The sequence below is a fragment of the Trichoderma aggressivum genome, assembly GCF_033847375.1.
Source record: "Trichoderma aggressivum f. europaeum strain CBS 100526 chromosome Unknown scaffold_003, whole genome shotgun sequence".
Classification (NCBI taxonomy): Eukaryota; Fungi; Ascomycota; class Sordariomycetes; order Hypocreales; family Hypocreaceae; genus Trichoderma; species Trichoderma aggressivum.
In genome coordinates this window covers 1,025,659-1,041,512 of record NW_026946369.1, presented here as the reverse complement: position 1 = coordinate 1,041,512, position 15,854 = coordinate 1,025,659, and the positions used below count along the sequence as shown (strand labels likewise).

The following is a 15,854-nucleotide window of genomic DNA, read 5'->3' as shown; positions in this document are numbered from 1 at the left end:
TGTACTGACTAAATTCTGTGTAAGGTTCTGTATGAGTGGACATACATACTCTCTAAAGCGAGTTGGGCCAGAGGAAGTATATTCACAAAGTCAACACGAGATTGTGTTCTCCCTCTCAACCAGCTAATTAGCAGGTTCTCAAGTGTTCATACAAATTATTTTACCCTCTTACGAAAACTTTCGCGACAGAGCCTGCATGAAACCAGCCCACCAACACCCGTATTCAATTACTTATAGCTTACATATATTTACTCTAACAAACAGTACTTTGAAGCGTATATATATCGTCAAGTACTAAACCTCCTCTTCTTCTTCCCCTTCTTCCCCTTCTTCCCCTTCTTCTTCTCTCCAAAAGTAGAGACATCTCTGCGGGCGCGGGCGAAGGAGGTGAAAGTTGTGAGCCTTGAGAACTCCTCCGCCAAAGGCGACAAGGTGCCAGAGTTGCTGCAAGATCGCTAAAATAAAATAAAAACATATCAATAAAAATCAACAGGACAGAGTATTGCCACATTGCCATCATGACCGACGCAGCTAGATGAGAAAGGTTCTTCCATTTAAGATACCAACGCGAAGATTCCGTCTGTCAATCTTGGAATCAGTGTATGCGATATTGATGGATAGAATGAAACATGCTGTTAAACAAACTCTGCATGTCTGCGCCGCATCCGCGTTCCAAATGAGAGCTATTATACTCGGAAGTGATAGAGAATATTAAAGTGCGAAGCTACGATGACCACTAACAAAGCTGCTTGTTGCTTCCCTGCCGTCTATAATGATGCAATCATCAATGGGTATCTGTCAAATAGCATACCAACAAACACTAGGGAAACCGGTCGGTGCCGCAAAAGAGATCCTTGCTGTGAAATTTAAATCGAGGTATTATTTCTATTAAACGTTTAGTTTATTAAAGGAATGCATATATATCGATCGGGTACATATAGGACATATCTTAATTTATATACTTAAGGTAGTTTGGCAATTCGCAGCTCGTCCCTTATTATACGCCATCAACTCACCGAGTAATTGGCTCTACTTAAATATAAGAAAAAGTTATTTGAGCATATACACTCGCCTTAACATTCATTAGACAAAGAATTATGGAATATATATATAATGACTGAAGAATTACGCAGTTGATCCAGGTAGTTGATGTGGGCATGTGAGGAGATTCCAACAACCTATTCATATGATCCCCGTATTCCACTTTCTTGATTTACATGAATCACTCCATTTATATATCAGAGAACAACTAACACACGATCATCGCCAGAACTTCACACAAGAGACATAGCTTGTTGAATTTGAAAACTCATAAATTGTATCTATCGTAAAACATCAACCGTTACCCATACACCCGCTCTTAAAACACGATGCCCAACTCTACCCATCCTAATTAATGTTTTTTAATTATCATTATACATTTTACTCCTTCAAGTACTTGAGGATAGCCTCCCGCTCCTCCACGGGCATAACCCGCAGAACCTCGCGAACACCCTTCCAGCCAGCCTTCTCATTGCTGCGAACCACCTCGGACAGCTCAGCAGCCAGCTTGTCGGCCTTGAGGGCCTCGACCTTCTGGCCAATGGACTGGGTCTCCTTCTCGTACCACTCGGCAACCTCCTGGTCCTTGCGGTCCCAGCCGACAATGCCAGACCAGCTCTCGAGCAGGCCCAGGCCCTTTGAGCGAGCCTCGTTGGCCTTGGCGGTGTTGAGCTGAGGAGTGGGCAGGAAGCTGGTGTTCATGCGCTTGAGGATGTACTCCTCGTTGAGACGTCTGCGCAGACGCCAGTAGAAGTATCGGCGGGCATTGCTCCAGTCCAGAGAGTCACGGACGACACCCTTGGCCTTCATGCGGCCAGCACGATCGTGCAGATCGGCGAACTGGACGGCAATCTGCGCGTAGATGGGCAGCAGCTGCTTCTCACGAATGGTGATCTGCTGCTTAATATTCTCGGCCTCGTCGGCGGGGAGAGCCTTGTCCTCCAGCTTCTTCCTGAGCTCGGCGTAGGTAGGGTCCAGACGAGCCATGGTCTCCAGCTGCTTGTCCTTGCGGTACTTGATACCAATCATACCATCGGGCTCAAGGACACCACCGCGAGCCTCGTTATCAGCGTACATCTCCATAGCAGTAGGGTTGATAGTAGGGTCAACAACGACCCATGAACCGCCACGGAGCTCACCAAAGGGAGGAATGTACACAAAGATGGGCTGCTCGTACTTGACCAGGGCGTCAACAATAAATGAACCGTACTTGAGCACCTCGTTGTACATGTCTCGCTGACCACCGGAGAACCCACGCCAGTTGGCCAGGATCATGAGAGGAAGCTGTTCACCGTTGTTGAAGTCGTTGATAGCTTGGGCAGTCTTGAAAGCGGAGTTGGGGTACCAGACACCACCAGCTTCGTTGGTGATCTGCTCGATAGAGTCGGGGTTGGCGGGATCAGCAGGCGTAATGTTCTCAACGCTGCGAGTCTCGACGGCGATAACACCCATGGGAATACCACCAAGACGAGCGCGACCGACCACGACGGTTCGGGCCCAGCCGCCAAGGGCCTCAACAAAGGAGTCCTTGTCGAACAGACCGCTCTGGAAAGAACCGTCGTCCTCCTGCTTGCCGCCAATCATCCATCGAACATCATAAGGCTGCTTCTGGGGAGGGTGGTAAGAAATGTCGCGGTCCCAGCTGTCAATGCTTGGGATGACGGGAACAGGGCCGCCACGCTTCTCAGGCACGAACGCCATCCACTCGACAATCTTGGAGACACCCTCAAAGTCATCGTTGGCAGTCATGTGTGAGACACCGTTGCGGTACATGATCTGAGTGCCACCGAGCTGGAGGTTAGATGAGTAAACTTCACGACCAAGCAGGTTGTTCAGAGCGGGAGCACCAGTAAGGATGATGGGCTGGCCCTCAATCTGGACAGCACGCTGGCCAAGACGGACAAGGTAAGCACCGATACCTGGAAAAAAGATTTATTAGTCAAATACGTCCAAGGATAGAGACAGATTGCAAAAATACTTACCGACTGAACGGCAGGTGACCAGAGTAATGGTAAAGATGTCGTTGTAAGCCTGGCTGGTGGCACCGGCAATAAGACCGGATCCCCTCAAGCACTCAACACCAAGACCATCCTCCCGTCCAATGATGGTGACAATCTTGTGTCGCTTCTCACCATTCTCGACCACTTCCTCAGTGATGACCTCGTCCTTGTAGAGCTGCTTAATCTTCTCGTCCAAGTACAGGTAGCGGAATCCTCCCTCGGCCTTGGTGGCATCGTTCCATGCGACCCTGAAGTGAGGCATCAGCTCGTCGGCGAGACCCAGGCGAGCACCGGAGTTGGCAGACAGGTAGATGCGAGGAATTCCGAGCTTGCGAGCCAGCTGTGTGCACTTGTGGAAGAAGTCATCTTCCTTGGGGCCGAACGAACCAATCTTGTAGGTGATGTCGTTGGCGACAACGATGAAACGACGGCCGGTGGGATACTCGGGAGTTCTAGCCTTGATGATCCATCCAACCATGCCGCACGTGTTGGTGCCAGGTTCGCGGTTGACCTCGTCGAGGTTGTCCTTGTCATCAACCACGAGCTCGGTGAATGTAATACAGTCACCGACCTTGGGCCGCTGAGAGGCCAGAGCAGGCTGATTCTTAACAGCCTTGACCCAGCTGTTCTGGATGGCCTGGCGGAACAACTCGGGGAAGTCGTACACGTACTGGGTACCCATCAAGTGAGCCTTGTATCGCTTAGGCTGGAGCCAGTTCTTGGTAGCATAAGGCGTGGAGACGGAGAGCAAGTGCATGGGGCCCTTGTCCTTGGTTCCGCCAATGCTGTGGAAGACCCAGTCGCCCTTGTCAGACTTGCGCTCAGCGTACAGGTCGACGTCGACGACGTAACCAGATGTGTTGGTGATGGTGACGCGAAGAGGGTAAGGGATACCGGACTTGGGGTCGGTGCAAACAATGCGAATCTCGACCTGGGCGACACGCAGTCTCCAGGCACGAGCGCCGAAACGATCCAAGAAGCCCTGGAGGGACTGTTCGACGGTGGCGGGGTCAAGCGGGAAGACGGGAGTGAAGTTCATGAAGATGTGGTTGAGATCAGAGTTGTTGTTGCCAATAATCTCAAGGGCATCGAAAATGTCGTTGATGACACGGTCGGCCTCTGAGATGAGGTACTCGGCAGTGGGGATCTCGTCACGGAGACGGCCAGGTCGAATCACGGCACGGGTGAAGTAGCGCTTATCAGAGTCGACAGTCTTTCCAACAGCCTCGTACACGTGAATGTTCTTGTTCTCGGTGAACATGGGCTTGATGCGGAAGTTGGCGAGACGGGCAAGCTCAAGCTGGAAGGACAGGGCGGGCTCGCTGTGACGGATGCTGTCGTCTTCCTCGTAGTCGGGGCCTCGGAAGGTGTAGTAGCCGGGGTAAGAGCAGTCGCTGCGGCCGCAGATGAAGGTGAGACGGCGGACACCGCGGACCAAGAGCTCACTCTTGAGGCCCTGGACGATGGGCAAGATGCGAGCGAGGGTCTCGGCGTCATCCTTGCTCTCGGCGTCACGAACAGCCACGTTGATGACAGCAGACAGCTCATCACCGTTGTTGCGGCTCTGGAACTCCTTCTTGAGAGCAGCAAAGGGCTTTCGCTTTCCGCTCAGGTCAGCAAGAAGGCTAGATGTGCTGCTCTGTCGCTTCTGCTGGTTGTAAAAGGTCAGCGTCTCCAAAGCCTTCTGCAGAAGCTCCTCGGCGTCGTCAATGTACTTGACAGGGACAATGACACCCTTGCGAGACGGACCACTGTCCCACTTGCTGGTGAGATAGGACATGTCGCTGATGGAGTTGATGCGGTTGAACTTGGGCTCAACTTCGCTGGGAGTGCCAGGCATGGAGGGGGCGGCAGACTGAACAGGGACGCCAAACTCGGTTTGTCCAAGCTTTCGCAGTTGGAAGTCCCAAGAGACGAAGAGAGGGTTCTCGGCCTCGTCATTGTGGTACTCAATCTGCTGAAGGATATACGCACGGTAAGCACGGCGAACGTAGACTTCGAGAGATGCCAATGACACCCAAGGGTCGTCGTGAGCAAAGAAGGAAGTCAAGACGTCAAAGACGGTGTACTTGGAGTCGACGACCTCCTTGATCACATCGAAGCTGGGCTCACGGTGGTCCCAACCGCTCTCACCATAGCGAGACTCGACAACGGATGATCGCAGGATGTGCTCCATCTGAGAGGTACGCTCCTCAAGAGAAGGCAGGGAGCACTGGATCATAATCTCACGGGCCTTGAGCGAGACCTTGGAGGTGGCTCGGGAGGACAGCTCAGTCAGCTTGCGAAGGGACTCGCGCAGATGCTTGCTGATGTTTCCAACGTTGGGCTTGTTGGGGCGGTACTCGTCAAGAATGGCAATGATGAGAGAGTTCTTGGAGCTCATGCGGCTGTGCGAGAGAACAGTCTGCACAACCTTGGCCAGGCTCTCCTTGTTCTGATCTCGGAGCTTCAGGATGACGGCATCTTCCTGGGCGCGGCTCTGGAACAGCTTCTCAACCTCCCAGTAGGTCTCGAGGAGCTGGTTGATGACGCCGAGTTCCCGAACCTTTTGGCCCTCGGCGTAATCATCAAGCACCTGGGTGAGAGGGGCGAGAGTAGCCCTGAGCAGGCCAGCATCGCCTTCCTCAACATTGTCCTCGAGGAACTTGCCGAAAGCCTTGCTGAGGGCCTTGGCAGGGAACTCTCCAGAGCGGCCTCTGGCACGGTCGACAATCTGGGTGAACTGGCTGTCGAGCTTCTGGGGCATGCGGGCATGCAGGGCAGCAAACTGGGCATTCCATTCGCTGAAAGGCAGCTCGGGATCGCGCAGCACCTCGATGAGCTTCTTGAGGGTATCGGCCATGATGACAGAGTTGTCGAAACCGTTGAGGATGTTGGTCAGCACGTTGTGGTAGAGGACGAAGCGCTGAGCGGGCTTGGTACCGACGACAACTGGGTCGCCATAGGCAGGAAGCTGGCCAACAAAGGCCTGGGCCTGCTTGACGCGGCTGGGGTCGTCCAGAGCGAGGATACCGAGAATGTCTCCGGCCTCAAGAGTGGCTCCGGGCTGCTTGATGAGCTGCACAATGCCGTCCTCCTGGGCAACGAGAGGCATGTACATCTTCATGACCTCGACCTCGGCAAAGGTCTGGCCGGCCTTGATGTGGGCACCGTTCTCGACGGAATACTTGACGAGCTTACCGGGGCTGGGGGTTCGCAGCTGGGTAGGGTCGTTCTCCTGCTCGAGCAGACAGGTCTTGCTGTCGACGGAGAGACGAGTAGCGCCAACCTCCTCCTTCCAGTAGACGTTGTGGCTGTGGCCGTCGAGGAGGATGAGCAGACCGCCGTCGCTGAGGGCGCGAACGCCGACGGAGCACTTGGAGCCGTTGATGAAGAGGTGGTAGGTGTCGAGACTGGCGCGGGTGGCGGTGAACTTGTATCGGAAGCCCTCGTAGATGAAGTCGATGGTGAAGACGGTCTTGAGAATCTCCTTGGAAGGCACCTGACCCTTCTCCAGACCAGCGCGGTACTCGGCCAGCAGAGCCTCGCTCGTAATGTGGGCTTTGGTGATGGCACCGCACACGACAGCCAGCATAGTGTCGGGTCGCTCAGCGGTAAGACGCTTGGAGATGAGCTCGTCCAGCCAACCGGTGGAGATTGTGTTTTCCTCAAAGGCCTCGGTCTCGAGCAGCTTGATGAGATACTCGACGGTGGTCCTGAAGTCACCACGAATGCTCAGCTCCTTGAGGGCAATGACCATGTGCTTCCGCGAGGCCTGTCGGTTCTCACCGTAGGCGAAAATGTGACCGAACTGACTGTCGGAGAAGCTGTGAATTCCACCCTGGGTACCGACGGAGAAGTAACCCCAGGCGTTTGAGCTACTTCGGAAGTTGAGCTCGTGCATGACACCGTTGGAAGGCTTGAAGCCCTCGCCGGGGTCCTCAGAGGTGATACGGCAGGCCGTGCAGTGGCCCTTGGGCTGGGGTCGTCGCTGGGATCCAGAAGTGCCCTCGAGCTTGAAGTCGAAGTCGATGTTGCTGGAAGTCCGGGGGTCGACGCCGTACAGCAGTCTGATGTCGCGGATTCTGTGCAGGGGGATGCCCATGGCGATCTGGAGCTGTGCGGCGGGCAGGTTGACACCGCTGACCATTTCGGTGGTGGGATGCTCGACCTGGAGACGGGGGTTGAGCTCGAGGAAGTAGAACTTGTCGTCGGCGTGTGAGTAGAGGTACTCGACGGTGCCGGCAGAGACGTAGCCGACGAGCTGACCCAGTCGGACCGCGGCCTCCTCCATGGCCTTGAAGGTGTCGGCCTTGGCGATGGTGACGGGAGCCTCCTCGATAATCTTCTGGTGACGACGCTGGACGGAACAATCACGGCCAAACAGGGAAATGTTGTTGCCGTACTGATCCGCAAGCAGCTGGACCTCGAGATGCCTGGCGTTTCCAGCCAGCTTCATGATGAAGATGGGCGAGCCGGGAATCTCGCTGGCAGCAGCCTTGTAGAGAGCCTCAAACTCCTCCTCGTTGGTGACCTTTCGGATACCCTTGCCGCCGCCACCCTCGGAGGCCTTGACCATGACGGGGAAGCCAATCTCCTTGGCCTTGACCAGACCCTCCTGCCATGAGGTGACGCAGCCCTTGGAGTAGACGTCGTCGGCGACTGTGACAATGCCCTTGTCGTCGAGCTCGACCTTGTCGACGCCAGTTCCAGACCAGGGAATGCAGGGCACCTTGGCGTGCTGGGCGACGATTGTGGAGGAGATCTTGTCACCGAGCGATCGCATGGCGGATCCGGGAGGACCAATGAAGACGATCTTTTTGGGTGATGCGGCGAGGGACTCTGGGAGTTTTGGGTTTTCGGAGGCGTGGCCCCTAGAAAAGAGACGGGTCAAGTCAGTCAATTGAGTTTTTGCCAATGGCGAGAGAAGGCAAAATGGGCAACTCACCAGCCAGCCCAGACGGCATGGACGTCCATGCGCTCGGCAATGTCGACAATCAGCTCGACGTTGGCGTAGTTGTGGTTGTTTGTGCCTCCAGGGACCTCGACGTAGTGGTCAGCCATTCGAATGTAGTCGGCGTTTGCCTGCAAATCCTCGGGCGTGGCCATGACGGTGAAGTGGATGGCCCTCTCGTCGCCAAACGTCTCGTAGGCCCATTTCCGGACTGATCGAATCTCCTTGACGGCGGCGATGCCGTTGTTGGCAATCAGAACCTGCGTAGATTTTGCAGAGTCAGCGCGTGAGAACCAGAGACTGGAAGAGGCTCAACTCACGTTTGTAATGACAGTGTGGCCGTCATGCTCGGCGACAAAGTCCTTGACCTTGCTGGCGGGCGCATTCGCCAGCCGGTTGCCTCCAATGAAGTGGTCCGCGATCTTGTGCTTCTCGGCGTAGGTGACGCTGCCGTTGGTGACGGGCACCGTCCTGCCGTTGCCGTTCGGGGCGCCATTTGATTCCGCCATGGCTGCTGTCAGGCTCGATGTGGTTTGTGGTGGAGAGAAGAAGGAGAAGAAGGTTGTGGCTTTTTTGGAGTAGAGGATTTAGAGTGAGGGGGAGGGGAGCGTCAGATCCTGAGGCGGTCGGTTAATCTGACGGGGATTCTGCCCACAGAAAAAAAAAAAGATCAAGTCGACATGAACCGTATTAACAAGGCGAGATTGGAATTAAGAACAAAACAATCAGACCGCGGGTACATGGACGGCCGATGCAGATGCTGATGTGATCAAGGTGGACAGAGGGTTGGAATGTAGAATGTGAATGTGAATGTGAATGTGAATGCGTTTCCCAGCTTGTTGGCCCGCCAGGGAATGAGGCTGAATCAGGGCAGAGAGAAGAGGAAGAGCAAAAGATGAGCCGCAAGACAACGATTTTGCAACCCGCTCTCGAGAAAGGAGGATCAAGGAAGGAGTAACAAGAGACCCAGCGGCATTGGGTTCGTGCGGGAGGCCCGAGATAAAAAAGAAGAAGCCGGAGGCACTCTCGTAAAGCAATGGAACAGTGCTAGTGTCTAGAGACGATCGACGAGGGGCAAGGGAGGGCTTTGGAGGGGGGATCCGGACCCCCTGCGGCCGGGGGTGTGCGAGAAGCTTTTCGGGGCGACTTTGGTTGCAATTACGGAGCAGCTTCTGGGCGGCTGGCGACTTGGCTCCAGGTGGCTTGGGCTTGCAACAGGGGGGGAGGAAGAAGAGAAGCGGCCCTAGATCTGTTGGGGTCAGTGGGTGAATCGATCCATGGATGTCTTTTGCCATTGAGTTTAGTGAGGGTGGGTACCAAAAGATTTTGGGCTTGGGCACCGTTCGGTTTCGTCTTGTTCTTGTTTGGGGCCTGATTTGTTGTTGTACGACTGTATATGGAGAGGAGATTCACAGATGAGAAAGGGGAAAGGGGATGAAGATGGGACAAAGAATACATCAACTACTGTGATTACACAAAAAGGATCAACCCAAAGAAAAAGACTCGGGTCTTGTCGTTGCTGAGGGTGGGGAAGAGAGAGAGAGAGCACGGAATGGATGCACCATCAACTCAAACTCGCACAGTACAGAAAAGGGTTGGGGGTGATGGATATCAAACACCTCCAGCCTATGCAACCACTGGCGATCCAAGACCCCGTTCCATCTGCCGGCAATCGATCGATCAAGTCTAACCAGCACAGTGCTCGTTTTCGCTCCGTATACGCAATGTGCGTTATCAGCAAGCAAGCAAGCAAGCAACACCACGCATGTACGGTGCAGGTATCAACAGAATGGATCAAGTAGAGGTAGAGATCTAGGTACGGTTATTTGCACAGTACACAAGTCCGGACAAGGCACCGACCGATCTCATTGAACCCACCGAATCGAATCTTCTTTCGTTCATTTCTCAGCTGCAGCAGCTAGTCAGTCTACGGAACGGACGACGGAGTCCCCAGCGCCGGACGTGGACACGAGCTATTAAAGAGAAAGCCCGTGAGCATTGCCCGAACCGGACAGACGTGACGGGGGCAGCAGGCTGACGGACGGAAGCGCAGACTTACAGCACAGCTCTCGGTTCCCATGATGACCGGCGTTTGCAACCCTGGCTTGCCTGGCTTACAGTGCATTGGGAGGATGACGGCGCTGCGTAACGCGCCGAGGGTGGCAAGGATGGAGGCATCTAGGGTCGGATCTGGGATCTGGAGGAGTGCGAAGGAACGGGATGGAATTTTGTCATGGTCAAGGCTTGCTGGCTGTGATTATTACTCCGTCTGTTCTACTGCAAACCAGTCGGTCATCATCATCATCATCGTACATAATGTACATGCCGTGTTATCAAATGCAGCCGTATTCGACCGTCACTTTACAGCTTACATCCCGCCCATCTCCATGTAACCTAGCGAGGTTTGTGTCGGATTCATTTGAATGCAGCAACCGACTAAGAAACAAAACTTACCATACCTCCCCCAAGCATCACATCCTTACTAGCATCCCTCTCTACCACCAAAAAGCGTCGCTCATCGCAAGCAACGGACCCCGCGCCCACCGAGCTCATTTCACCTTTGCTTGCTTACACCGCAGCAAAAACATGGAAAGTTAAGCTCTCTCATCTCTCATCTCTCCCTCGGCCCCCGCGGACCGCAAGATTATCAACGGCACGGAACAAGCAAGCAAGGGCAAGGAACTCGCTCCATGACGACGATAAGCCCAGCCCCCCCCAAAACCCAAGACATACAGTAGCCGAACAAGCATCACCAGAGAGAGACAGAGAATAAGAGAGAAGAGAGAAGGCCAGATTAAGCATCCATTTCGAATCTGCAGCCCCACCGCCCGAAACCCGAGATTCGGTCTTGGCCTCCCGCTGCTAAACCAAGGACGCACTCGTGCCCCCAAAACGGCCATCGGCGAATAAGGGCGTGGGTAAAGCATTATCACGGATGCTTGCGGCAATGCATCATCAAGATACACTATCGTATCCCGTACAGTAGTAGTAGCAGAAATCACAAAGCATCATGCCGGATAGAGTCAGTTCCGATTCGATATTTACGCGTACCTATGTACGCAGCACACTCCCATCCCATCTTCATCCCGCATCCCCATCAATCCATCTAGTGTAACTACTCCCATACTTGATCCATCGCAACAAACAAGATACCATCCAGCACAGCACAGTACAAGCACCCATCTCCATCTTCCAAGATCTCAAGAAGCCAACAAAAAAAAACAAGCAACAAAACTATACTTACACGAACCACCCATCCGCCATAGTAGAGCTATGTACCACCATCTCCCACACCCCAAGCTTCTCCCCATCATTCTTTTTTTTTCTGGGCCCCCTTCAATTGTTGAGTGTCCACCCAACCACTTTACCTGCCTTAGCCCAGATGGATGGATCTCCATCTCTTCCAATTTTTTTTTTCTCTCTTGTACTAGAAATGCTCCGTACCTCTCGGGGGAACGGCTGCGCCAAACCGTCTCACCTCAACCGCCGACGACTGTGTACCTTTTTTGTTATTCATTCCGTATTTAAACAAATTCTCCATGAAGGTGATAAATATCCAGATAATAATCCATGTTCTGTTAACAACAAGCAGAGCCTTTATATCAACCCAACGCACAATCAGGCCTCCCACCTCATCATATAAAATCCCCGTACACACAAAACCATGAACCGCCGAACAAACAAGAAACAAAAATAAAAACACCCGAAAACAAACAAAAAAAAATCCCAAGAGAAAAAAACATCACACACCCCCAACAATTCACAACTCCACCCCCTCCCCAATGCCCCCATCCCAGCCAATCACATCCCACACAATTCACCGGAATGCCCCATCTCCTCCCTCCGGACTCGCGGCCTCCGTTGCTCCCGCTTTTTTTTTTTCTCCCTTCCATTTCCTTTCCTTTCCAGCATTCTTCTCTCCATCGTTGTTTTTCCATCCGTTCTAGCATCTCGACTCCGTATCACTCGTGCATAATCCATACTATACCTAATAAAACCCTCCTTGTCTTTCCTAGTCCGTATGCCAACTTCATTGTTTCTGCGTTGGTCGGAGAAAAGTAACCTCGAGGCGTTGCCTAAACGAGATCCGGGGGGGTGTGAGCATTTCGTGTCTACTATACTCCGTCTTATTCCTTCTCCAAAGGTTCTTTCGGCTATGAGCGGCGGATTTAGTACCGTACTACGGTTACGTACAGACATGCACCTAGCCCAGGAACTTGATGTACGGGCCATACTGTTGCAGTCGCGTGCGTTCAACTTCATGTACGGGCCATTACTACCGTACGAGTACTGTACTGTGCTGTGCTGTGCTGTGCTCAACATGATACATGACAACCAAATCAACATCTCATACTCCCTCTACAGTACAGCATCCCTTCCAACGTCTTCTACCGCCTCTAGCTACACACTCGTATATACATAAGCACTGCTGCTGTCCCTTTACAGCCAACCCAAGGTACCTACCTATTCCGTCCTCGTAAATCAGCTCAAGACGGAATCCGAACTCTCGGGCTCGTCCATGCCCCATCCCGGGCCGAGCCTCTTTCGGCAATCCGATCCCATCTCATTCCGAACCAGTGACATAAACCATCCATCTCTCTGCTCTCACTTTCAGCATTTCCTCTCTGCGCATTCAACCAGACAAAACAAAGAGGTGAAACAATGTATCAATTTTTTTTTCTGGGCTACGTATCTCTGATATCTAGTTACTAATTCTAGCTATCCCTCCTCACTTTCCCTCCTCCCATCATCCCTCATATTCAACCCCCCCTTCCAATAACCATCTCCCCTCGCAAAAAGGAAAAGAAAAAAAAGAGACAAATGAAAAGGCAATCTATAGAAATTTATGTTTAGTCTTTGTCGAGCTCAGCCCGTACCATCTCTTCATAACTTCCATGTGTGCGTGTGTAGTGTAGTACCAAGAACAAGAACCTCCCCCTGCATCAAGAATCCGGGGTAAAGGGTCGAGGTATAATAAGTAAAAAAAAAGGCAACAAAAGAAAAAAAGAAGATCGAATCAAGTGTGGGAGGCAAAGGCAATAAAACCAACCGTGCGTTGTAGCATGAAGAGGAAAAAAAAAACATGCCCGTAATCAAATCATCATCAACACCTCGTTCGCCTCTGTGATTGCCAAAAAGAAAATGTCACAGCGACCAAAATGCACCCGTTCCCAAAATACAGACAAAAACAATTGAACGCAAAGCGAGAACTGGAGTTTCGGGAAAGAGAAAAAAAAAAGCCAAAAACTAAAAAGGAAAGAAATAATTATACTAAAGAGAGTAAACATCTCGGAAACAGGTTGCTGTGCAAATCTCGACACGAGAGCTCATCTCATCAATAAGTCTCTCCCAAGTCGCCCAGTTTCCTGAATCCAGTTGTGCTGACGCGGCCCGATCGAAGAGGGACGCCGCCGGTGCTAGTACTGCCGTTGCTAACGCTGATTCTCCTAGCATTGCTCTGCCGTCTCAAGCTCGGCCCTGGGATCCCGCTGCCCGGCGCGGGAATGGCACTACCTGGTGTCGGTATGCCGCTGATGCCACCGATGCCGCTGATGCTCGTGCCCAAATCATATCGGGTGGAAAAGGTACCTCGCCTACTAGGCGTGCGGTACGGGGGCTCATGCTCAGGTTCCTCTCCGAGCAGGTTTACGCCACTGACACTGCCAGAGTGCCCGCGGCCAAAAGAGGATACCGGCCGGCCAATGGGGGTTCGAGTCCCCGCCGAAAAGGAGCTCCGCGAAATCGGCCGCGTTGGTAATGGTATTTCGTTGCGAGACGGCGGCCTGGCGTATGATGATGCTCCGCTGGACCGCGATACTGGCCGGCTGATCTCCGAGTCTGTTGTCCGGCCGTTGGACTGGGTGCCAAAGGAGATCCTGCTCACGCCAGACGCGCTAAGCCTGGGAGTGTGGCTAGTCCTGGACGACGAAGTATAACTACTAGTGGGCGTCAGGTTCAGGTCGTCCCCGGTGAAAGATGAGGATGCCGTTGACTGAGTGGTGGCGCGCTTGCGTGAGCGAACCGCCGTAGATGTCGGCGCGGTGGGAGCCAAACTAGGCATCGCAGGTCGAGAAGACGGGCGAGGCGGAGTGGTGCTACCGCCGGGAGCGGGTAGCTTGGACCGTACCGAGTGGACTCTGGCCTCGAGCCTCTGCATCTGGGCCGTGAGCAGGCGGATGTGCGACAATGAGTTTGACGCGGGTATCTTGTAGTTGCTGTTGCGCGATACGGTTGATCTATGGGTGGGCGTGCGAAGAGGCGCGCCGCCGCTGTTGCTGTTGCTGTTGCTGTTGCTGTTGCCGTTGTTGCCGCTGATGCCGCTGATGGACGGGCGGCCACCAGTGACAACCCGGTTGCCCGTCGAAGAGGCACCTCCACGGGCTCGAGAGCTGGCATCCACCGACGGCATTCTAGTCCGGCGAAGGGTGGCAGGGGCCGGAGTCCGCATCCGTGACGGCGCTCTCGACATGTGCGCCGAGGCATCCGACATTGGCGGTGACGGTGGATCCAACAGCTCGATAATCGGCTCTCCTAGCGACTTGGTGATCTCTTGGGGCGTCGTGATGAGAGGCGAGCTGGCGGCCGAGTCGACAGACGCATCCACGGCCTTGTCAAAGGTGGGGGACTCGAGAATCGAAATGTCGGAAGAGATGGTTGAGTGGCGGGATTCGTACTTCTTGACCTTGTCCTGCATGAGCTCGGCTTCAATCTTGAGCTCTGAGAGCTCCTCTCGCAGGCGCTGTGACTCGATGCGGAGCGCCTCACGCTCCTGCTCGCCCATCTTGATCTCTTCCTCCATCAGGACACCCCGCTCAACGGCCTGGTTGAACTTGGACTCCATGTCCTCGAGAGACGAGGTCGTGTTTCGCGCTTGGCGTTCGAAATCATCATTGGCAACCTCAGAGTCTCTCAGCCTGTGGGTCAATGTGCGGTTTGCCTCTCGAAGGTTTGTAATTTCCTTTTCTAGCGAAGCTTGCGCAGTGGTGGTTTCTGCTTTGGATTCTTTATATTTCCTCTGCGCAAGTTAATAAAAGAGAAAATTAGCCGCCGTAACCAAGATATCAAACGCATCGCAAGCGTAATTTGAACGGGAGTTGATCCAAATCGCCTCCAAGCAGATTGAGGGTTTTTAAAGAGTCAGAAATGAGCGCATCCAACTTACCTTCCATTCTTCTACTTCAAACCGCAGCGCGTCGGCCTTCTCCTTGAGGATCCTCTCCTGCTTCTCTGCTCGTTCAATATCCTTCTCCAGCTCCTGCTCCAATTCCCGACTGGACTCTCGGAACTCGGCCAGCTCAGACTCCAAAAGCTCGTACTGCGCCTTGTACCAAGACAAGGCATCCTCGGAACCGGCAGCCTCGCTAGGAGGCGACGAAGGTGGTTCGGCCATGGTGGATCAAAGCTCAAAGCTATGTGTGGGCTGGGTGTCGTCGTCCCTTCTCTTGTTCTTTTTCCTCTCTCGGTGAGTCGGGCGGTGTGGGCATGGAAGGTTGTGCGACGTAAGACGGTAACAAAAAAAAGGAAAAAATGGCAATGAATGAATCGTTATGATGCGACGTGATTTCGCTAAAATGTCAAAGCACCGCAGATAATCGGGCGCAAGTCGTGAGTAATATTTGTTGAGACAAAAAAAAAAAAAAAAACACTGGCAAGTGGTGGTTTATCGTGGATCGTTAAGGAGTGTAACCGTCGGAGAGCCGGCGAGCCAAAGAAGAGCTCGAAGCTAGAGCAAAACAGCAAAAAGAGAGACTGAGAGAGAGTCGCTTGGAGGTGATGAACGAGTTGGAGTCGCAAGATGCAGAGATTCGGATCGGGTCGGGCGATGGCGAGGCCTGTCAACGCAGCCCGTTTGTCGCTCGAACTGCCTTCACCGGGGGTTT

General features: G+C 53.2%; 3 protein-coding genes across 3 annotated transcripts; all 3 read right to left on the bottom strand.

The window, feature by feature from the left end:
• Positions 1 to 1,422: 1,422 nt before the first annotated feature.
• On the bottom strand, positions 1,423 to 8,483 carry Triagg1_1437 (uncharacterized protein; the record flags this gene model as incomplete). Its single annotated transcript, XM_062895507.1, has 4 exons — positions 1,423 to 2,960; positions 3,024 to 7,894; positions 7,969 to 8,234; positions 8,295 to 8,483. The coding sequence occupies 4 exons, from the start codon at positions 8,481 to 8,483 to the stop codon at positions 1,423 to 1,425; spliced, it is 6,864 nt and encodes a 2,287-aa protein (XP_062759776.1).
• A 216-nt stretch (positions 8,484 to 8,699) lies between these two features.
• On the bottom strand, positions 8,700 to 9,269 carry Triagg1_1436 (uncharacterized protein; the record flags this gene model as incomplete). The annotated part of the gene is made up of 1 exon (XM_062895506.1): positions 8,700 to 9,269. One exon carries the CDS (start codon positions 9,267 to 9,269, stop codon positions 8,700 to 8,702), a length of 570 nt encoding a protein of 189 aa, XP_062759775.1.
• A 4,040-nt stretch (positions 9,270 to 13,309) lies between these two features.
• Triagg1_1435 (uncharacterized protein) lies at positions 13,310 to 15,364 on the bottom strand (the record flags this gene model as incomplete). The annotated part of the gene is made up of 2 exons (XM_062895505.1): positions 13,310 to 14,989; positions 15,137 to 15,364. 2 exons carry the CDS (start codon positions 15,362 to 15,364, stop codon positions 13,310 to 13,312), a joined length of 1,908 nt encoding a protein of 635 aa, XP_062759774.1.
• Positions 15,365 to 15,854: the final 490 nt, after the last annotated feature.